The sequence below is a fragment of the Schistocerca piceifrons genome, chromosome 5, assembly GCF_021461385.2.
Source record: "Schistocerca piceifrons isolate TAMUIC-IGC-003096 chromosome 5, iqSchPice1.1, whole genome shotgun sequence".
Taxonomy (NCBI): domain Eukaryota; kingdom Metazoa; phylum Arthropoda; class Insecta; order Orthoptera; family Acrididae; genus Schistocerca; species Schistocerca piceifrons.
The window spans coordinates 203,349,071-203,357,915 of NC_060142.1; the positions used below are offsets into that span (position 1 = coordinate 203,349,071).

General features: G+C 47.1%; 1 protein-coding gene across 1 annotated transcript in view; it reads left to right on the forward strand.

The window, feature by feature from the left end:
* The window catches only part of LOC124798890 (retinal homeobox protein Rx2-like), a 148,783-nt gene extending 140,170 nt beyond the window's left edge, over positions 1-8,613 (forward strand). The window contains exon 7 of the mRNA XM_047262422.1: positions 8,090-8,613. Coding sequence (XP_047118378.1) covers positions 8,090-8,613 — 524 coding nt within the window. The remainder of the gene's footprint in view (positions 1-8,089) is intronic.
* The last annotated feature ends 232 nt before the right edge of the window (positions 8,614-8,845 follow it).

Genomic DNA, 8,845 nt, shown 5'->3' on the forward strand with positions numbered 1-8,845 from the left:
TCCACTGCTTAAGAATATTCGACGTCAGAGCATCCTCAAATGTAAATATGTATTGCCAACTGTAGCACGCATGAGCAAGTAAAGGGTCAAGTTCATGTCTCAACTTTATTGTTTCGTTCAAGCAGGTAAAAAAGTATAGTACATCGGCATAAATTATTCAGTACATGCAGTTTATCACCAACTGATATTCATCAACCATCATTGGAGTGTGAAATGCTGGACTCATATTAGAGAGGTAGGTGTTCCAAATTCCCGTCAGGTCATCCACATTAAGTTTTTTCTTGATTTCCCAAAACCGTGAATGCCGGGATGGTTGTTCCAAAGGGCACGGCCGATTTTCTTCCCCGTCCTTCCTCAATCTGAGCAAGCGCTGTGGCTCTAATAACATCATCGACAGGACGTTAACCCCAACATTCTTTCTTTTTCTTATATTCATCAAAATTTTTTAGTGTTTTAAGGAATGCATTCCTGTATTTTCAACAGTTATGAAATAGATAGGCCCATGGAAACGTGCTCTTACTTCTCTTGTAGGTAATGCATGTGAAGGCAGAATCGAAACACCGCAACCGCAGATGAAATAAGGTTTATATAGTGGTATCAGACGATCGACTGTAAAATGTGTGGTGAACAGTCGAAGCCGTAGATATATTAGGAGGAAGGAACAGTATAATTAAAATGAACAATTAACTATAAGAAAGCTTTGTGAACTTGGGCGCCACATTCGTGTAGCAAATCAGTTTGTTAGGAATACTTCTACAAGGAACATAGGCCTTTTTTATCGTCAGAAGGGACTGTTGATGAGAGGTGGGTACACAATTTCACATCATAAAAAATGTACAAACCAAACGATGGAATGGATATTGGTTTCCATTTACCAAGAAAAATAAAATAGACTTTTTCTTCTTGAAAATATTTTGGGAAATGGTTTGTGGTGAAATAGGTTCATAATTATAGAGCAAAAAAAGTAACTGTCGAAAACTGTAATTCAGAACTAATTGGTTGAACTGATCTAGCAAGAGAAATAAGTCGCGTTTCGTCAAACACTTTGAGGTACTTTGACAGTGGAAAAGCTGAGGTATTTGATGTATGAATAGTCAAAACATGCACTCGAGTCACACATTTCACTCCATGAGCTTGTAACCTTTTCCCACATCTGAATAATATTCTCTCCAAGATAATTTATATTCATTGAAATTGTAATGGCTGTTACAAGAAAAAGTTCAGAATATCTAGAATAGCACTGCAAAGTTGAAATGTAATATGGCTACGAAAGAAGTGGCTGAGAAAAGACTTGTGAGACAATTTCTTGAGTGTTTCTCAACAGTTCGTGGCTGTTACAAGCTCAAGTTAGTAAAAAAAATCCAATGAAGGATGGCCCCTGATGATCGTTTGCTGAATGAGAGAGTGTTTCCAATATGCTCAATAAATTCCGGTGGCATATGTTGCAATAAAAGCTCTGTCTACCACAGAGAGTTTTGCTGTTGAATTTTCAAGTGTGTACATTCCAAGAAGAGTAGTGCGACATGTTACATTCTGCGATGAAAAATCAAATGAGAGAAAGCAGAGCTCACACGGAAGTTTATCGACACTCGGTTTACACCATACAGTGGAACGGCGAAGGGGGAAATGATAGTGGTATCATGAGTACCCTCCACCACACACCTTTGTTGGATAAGAAGGCCGGATGTTAGCATACAACAAACGTTTTATTACCATGTTCTTTTTATTTATGTCGATTTATGAATTTTTATGTATTCTTGGTTAATGTGTACGCTGATGAGCTGAAACATTATCACCACCTGCTTAATACATTGTTTGTCCGCCTTTGGAACGAAATACAGCACTGATTCTGGGCACAGATATCCGACAGCTTGTTAGTAGGTTTGTGAAGTATGTGGCATTACGTGTCTACACAGGTCGTGCAATTCGCTTTAAATAACGGGTCGCTGGTTTGCTTACGCAATGACGGCGCCCAATAGCGATACAGATGGAATCGACAATATTTACATTAGGCGAATTTGGTCGCCGAGACATCAACGTCAGTTCGTTACAATGCTCCTCAAACCACTGTAGCACGGTTTTGGTTCCGAGACAGGGACAGTCGTACTGTGGAATGATGACCTCGCCGTCGGGGAAGACATCAAGCATGAAGGGATGCAGGTGGTTCGCAGCTGTCAGCGTGTCTTCGATTACCACGACAGGTCCCATGTAATCGCAGGAGAGTCTCCCATAGCATAATACTGCTCCCACAGGCCTGCGTCCGTGGCGTGCTGCACATTAACCTCGATGGCGGCATTTGTGGTGACGACCATCGACGAAGTGTAGCAGAAACGTGATTCACCCGAAGAACCGACACGTTTCCATTGATCTGCGGCCGGATTCCGATGGTCTGGCGCACACTGCGGTCGTAATTGACGAACATGTGAACCCGTAGGGGTGTCTGCTGCGGAGTTCCATGTTCAACACTGTACTATGAACAGTGTGCTGTGAAACACTTGCGCGTGCATCAGCATTGCGCTCTTTCGGCAGAGATGCAACAGATCACCACCTATCCTATTTTACAGTGGAGATAAGCCACCGAACATCAAGTTCTATGAAGAGTCGTGTACGTCCAACCATTTAACTCCTTGTGCTAGTTTCACTGTCCTACCTCTTTCTGTAGATGCTCACGACAGTAGCACGTGAACATTCGTCCAGATTCCCCGTTTTAGAGGTACATGCTAGCGTCCAGCCCAACTAGCAATGGTGTGTGGTAGAGATCGCTTCTGGTACCACTGTCATTTTCCCCGTCTCTGTTACATTCCCACGGTGCAAAGCGGATTATCTATTTGTGTGTGCGCGTGTGTGTGTGTGTGTGGGGGGGGGGGGGGGGGGGGGAGGCTCGCGCCGCTAAATAGCAAATGCAGATTTCGGTGCTGAAAAAGTGGTCAGAGGATATTAACCTAAAAGGGAACATCAAAGAAAATCATCTATCATCGTGAAAGCTGCCTTCAAGTGGCAGGTAGGGTATTTGACACCTTGATCTCGAATTCTGGTGACAACACGCTTCGACAGTCCCTGTACAGAACAGCAGGGAGCGAGATAACGTGCCACCTCAGACACTTGCTGCCAATGTGAATATCACACTCGGAAGCTGTCACAACGATATGTGCGTCTCGCGGTACGCAACAGCGAGGACATGTGTCGCGAGGGTGGCGGCACCGGCTTTTCGCCGCACGGGTACGGCGGCGGTCGTCTTCATTAGTGTTGCTAAAACGGCGCGGGCTGTACGCGCTTTGTGGCTGGATCCGGCGCACGCTCCTCGCCGTTTGAGTCGTGCTTCATAAAAAGGGCGCGTGCGGCGCGCGCCGATAAGCCGCTCTCAATGACCGCCGCTGGGAGTGGCTGGAGCCTGGAGCCTGTAGGCTGCCCCAGCCCCCATATAGCGGCTCAGCTCGCTGAGAGGGAGGGGTCGCCAATCTCGGATACCGCGCGCCGGGAGACACTCGACGGGAGTGCACTCTACCCACTTTTTTTATATATTTTTTAAAGTCATCAGTCTTTCGACTGGTTTGATCACTCCTTCCGACTTTTCCTTTCCGCTAATCTTCTTATCTGTGCATACCACCAAATCCACTATCAGCCTCAGTCTGCTGTAGATACTACATCTGGTCATTCAGTAATCCTCGTGTATTTCTTCGCTCTTAACCAGTTCATTCCTGGCTACCTACATCCGTTGTCGAGGTCTCTCGCCCACACCTGGGCGATGGAATACTACGCAAAAGTAATGGGTTCGAATATTGACGGTGTAATAAATTTTCAAAAAATGGCTCTGAGCACTATTGGACCTAACTTATGCGGTCATCAGTCCCCGTAGAACTTAGAACTGCTTAAACCTAACTAACCTAAGGACATCACACACATCCATGCCCGAGGCAGGATTCGAACCTGCGACCGTAGTGGTCGCTCGGTTCCAGACTGAAGCGCATAGAACCGCTCGGCCACCTCTGCCGGCAAGAAATTTTCACCTCAGGTATTTGACCAGCAAGTGGACTGGAGGTTGAATAAAGTTCCTGACCACCAGAGTTCGCCCCAGTGTCCTGGATGAAATTCCTTTCCACAGACTGTAATGAAACGAGGGCATGTGACACCGTTGACAGTGACCCGCCCGTCGGATGAAGACGCTAAGCACAGAGGCCTGTTTGATGCTGTGACGGAGAATGGGCTATGGGCCGGCCTCATTGTACGAGAGCAGTTCAAAAAGTAAGTTACGTATGTCGCATTTTGCTAAGAGCATTCCTCAACGAGAGTGGACCATTGTCAGAAGAGAGTACATTTTCGAGGTTACATGCGTACACTATTCTGCTACGGTAGTCACAATAGGTCTAAGAGGAGCATATTCCTTGTGGATCTTCGGGAGACCGTGTAATCTTGGGAAGGGGGGGGGGGGGACACCACAATAAGAATTAAGGAACTTGATAAATCTCTTGTAAGAAGCAGCTTTTCTTCAGGAGGTTGTTAGTATTTCCCCGCACACTTTTCTTGCGTCAGCTCCGATCCTGCGATACTCTGAATCAGATTGTAAACAATGCATCTTTTGAACGTGATCCTGCTTTTCCTACACCACTGTAGCACTTGCTACTCTGTTGAGCCCACAACTAGGTTGGTGTGAGCATCACATTCAGAGTTCGGCGGATTTCTTCGGGCGATCAGAGAGACTGCATTTGTATGATCCTGATAAGTTTGTAAGACTTGATTTGGTCTCTATCTTCACCCGTGTTCGTCTGATTCGTTACGGTAAATTGAGGTTAGGTTTGGTGTTGGTTTAACGAACCTATTTTGACATGTGTTGATTTCCATTTACTTTTTTTAAATGACCAGTACAATGAAATGACCGACAGAGTTGCAACGGCAAGGTCGTTATCACCAAATATTGCCAAATTGTTTCTGGAAAACTTCATCGAGCGTGTCTTTGAGTCGGCATCATTGAAACCTGCATGCCTCGTGGTACAGAGCATTTAAACGGGTTTGAGAACGCCTGAATTAAATCCACCAGGATAATCATTTCGCGATGAAGTTTGAAAATTGTGGCTGCCTTCCTTTACTTGATGGGTTGGTGAAGAGGAAAGTTGAAATTACGTTGGAGAAGCCAACTCACACCGTACCGTGATTCACAAGGTCCACGTCATCTCAGTTCCTGAGAGTGTCAGCTGAAGTAGCCCGCACTGAAGTCACCTTGGCTATAGTGAATGACAGATCAGACGTCTGCTGCGCTATCGACCAATCGTGCAGGCATTTATTACCTTTAACGGATAACACCGTGTACAGGCAAAAATTATGATTAATGATAAAGTAGAAACATTTTAGCTATTTAGATTGAGACGTCACATGTGACGAGGACATAGCGAAGAAATTAGTGAAGTTTCTGAGAATACGCGAAACAAGAAAACGGTGTCTGAAAAATAAGACGAGGAAAAAAACAACGGTAGTCCCAATGCTCGTTTATGAAAGTGAATCGTGGATTCTAAATAAATGCCAAGGGAGTCGCATACAAGCAATAGAAATGAGATTTCTAAGAGCAAGAGATGCACCTGAACTGACAAATTTAGAAATTTCGATGTCAGGGAAGTACTGATTGGAGCAAATAGAAGTAGTCCGGAGAGCAGAGTACCAGGGTACAAGGAAACATAGCAGAGGAAAGGAAATACAGTACTAAGCTGATTATGGCAGATGTTGAAAGTAACCACTTGTGGGCCCTGGTCAACAAGTTTCTGAAGGCGGACCAAGCTGAGCTGCTGGAATTGCAGCAGACTCAACCGAAATGTTCTGCTTCAGTTCTTGAAGACTCAGAGGTTTACAGCAACACACCTTAGACGTCAGGGCTCCCCACACAAAGTAAGCGCACACTGACGGATCAGGTGACTTGCGCGTATAACTATGGCCACAACCAGACTGACCTTTGCTAACAACTCTGTCAGGTATGAAGATGGTGTAGATGCGTTCCAAGGAACCGGTTTGGATCACGTAGTGGGCGTCAACGTGGTGTGGACGTCACGAGGTGTGTTATATGCGTACATTAACGCCCAATCGTATTCTCTCATCCGGGCCACTTTTGATTGCCCTATCTCGCATTTTATATCTTCAATTTTTTTTCAAAGTCATCAGGCTTCTGACTGGTTTGATGCAACCCGCCACCAATTCATCTCCCGTGCCAACCTCTTCACTCAGGGTAGCAGCCGGCCGGAGTGGCCGTGCGTTTCTAGGCGCTGCAGCCTGGAACCGCGCGACCGCTACGGTCGCAGGTTCGAATCCTGCCTCGGGCATGGATGTGTGTGATGTCCTTAGGTTAGTTAGGTTTAATTAGTTCCAAGTTCTAGGCGACTGATGACCTCAGAAGTTAAGTCGCATAGTGCTCAGAGCCATTTGAACCAGGGAAGCACTTGCAACCTACGTCCTCAGTTGTTTGCAGGGTGTATTCCAGTCTCTGTCTTCCTCTACAGTTTTTACCCAATACAGCTCCCTCTAGTACCAGGGAAGTTATTCCCTGATGTCTTAACGATGCCATATAATCCTGCCCTTCTCCTCGTCAGTGTTTTCCACTTAGCCTATTCCTTGCAGATTCTCCAGAGTATTTCCTCATTTCTTTCCTTATCAGTCCACCAAATTTTCAACATTCTTTTGTAACATCACACTTCAAATGCCTCGATTCTCTTGTGTTCCGATTCTCCCACTGTCTTTATTTCGCTGCCATACAATGCTGTGCTTCAAGCCTACAATCTCAGAAATTTCTTCCTGAAATTAAGGCCTATGGTTGATACTAATAGACCAGGAATACCCTTTTTGCCAGTGCTAATCTACTTTTTGTGTCCTCTTTGCTCCGTTCGTCATGGGTTATTTGCTTCTTAGATAGAAGAATTCCTTTACTTCATCTACTTCATGACCACCAAGCTTGGTGTTAAGTTTCTCATTGCTATCGCTTTTCATTACTTCCGTATTTCTTCGATTTACTCTCAAAAAATACAAAAAAATGTAAGAAACTGGAACAACCATGTCGAAAGAATGAGTGGAGAACGTTTATGTCTCCAGATAAGATTAACCCAGGTTGGAGAAGACGCAAAGGGAGCGAGGGGTACCGTAACAGCAAAAGAGGTGTAGTAGTGGTGGTGGTGGTGGTGGTGGTGGTGGTGTGCCTTCCTCATTACTTGTTATGTTGCAGCTATAAGATCGTGTTGTGTACATAGTTCCGTGTAGTCAGCGCGTACACAATTTTCCCACTAGAGCACACCCCCCTAAGCACAACAGTGCAGGCGCAGCGCTCGTCCGTCTCCACACTACGAGATGGCGCTGCCTTAGAGACGGACCAAATTCTGCTTCCGCCGATCCGCATATTAATATGTAACGGAGCCAATGAGATTGCTGCTAACGTAGAACCTTTTCTCCTCACGGATCACACTCGCGCAGTGATACCTGAACGCGTGAGGTATTATAGCGAGTGTACAGACCTCCAATTAGTCAGTCTGCATTTATCTGCACCTGTCTGTACCAGTCTGCATTTATCTGTACCCGTCTACCAGTCTATAGTCAAGTTTCAGTCTGCGCCTAATAAGATTACCATATTCCTGTACATAGCCATGAAGATAAATGTATAGACACTTTGTCAAGTATCAGAGAATGTGAGAATATGATTAACGTACCAAGACCAAAGGAACTTGAGATTGTCAATTGTAAACAGCTTCCAGAATCAAGTTATGTAGTGTCTACGCTGTTTATTATTTTAATAAATGTGTGTGAAAATTAATCAAGTTCTGTTTAATGTTGGTCACCGTCAATCTGCTACTCTAAGCGTGCAAGTGGCGTTTCTATCGTCTGACCTAACGGCAGAAGATAAACACGCCACGATAAGACCACGAGACACATAGCTGACACTCGCCTACTTCGTTAGAGCGACAAGTCAAACAATCTGATGGGATGTGTACCGAAGGTCTTACAGTACGCACACCACAGATCGAAATATAACATCGACGTATTTCACTTCTGGCTAGGACAGTTCATAGACTGCAAATGCTATTCGAGGGCCTTTCGTTGATGGGGATGATGTTGTGTGTCACAGGCCTGGCTGACTTCGTGCCGTCGCCGCTGGGTCTGCCGCCTCTGCCTCCGGATCCTTTCTGGCCGGGGGCGGCGCTGGGCTTCACCCCGGTGTTCGGGCTGGGTCTGCCATGGGGGCCCGGCGGCAAGGCCGGCCACCCACCGCCGCCGCTGCAGGCGCTGCTGTCGCAGTACATGCTGGCCGGAGGCGGGCTGCCGCTGGCCGCCGCCTTCCCGCTGCCGCCCCCGCTGCCACACGCCGCGCAGCAGCACCAGCACCAGCAGCCGCCCCCACAGCCGCAGGAGCGGCCGTCGCCCCCGCCGCCTCCGCCGGCTCCGGAGCGCGCCGCCTCCCCGCAGCCGTGCGCGTCACCGGAGTCCCGCAAACACAGTATCGAAGCACTGCGCATGCGCGCCAAGGAGCACCAGGTGGCGCTGCAGCAGCGCCTCGCCGCCGTCGCCGCCGCAGCCGCCTCCGCGTCTTCGCCGCCCCCGCCGGCACCGCCGGGCGCCGCCTCCACCCCGCCGGTTCCCGCCAAGTCGTAGGACGGCCTGCTGAGTAGTCTCGACAGCGCGGCGCACCTTCTGCTGGAAGTAGAGGGAGATCGCTCGACGATCCAGCCCAGCTCTACAAGGTTACACTCGCGTATGGACTGAGCAACAAACTGTGCATCGAATTAGAAACTTAGTGAGAGGAACATGTTACCGGATCTATGCCGAAGAAATAGATCCCGGCTGAATGCAATATCTAAATGGAATTCGCAGAGTGCCTTGTGCA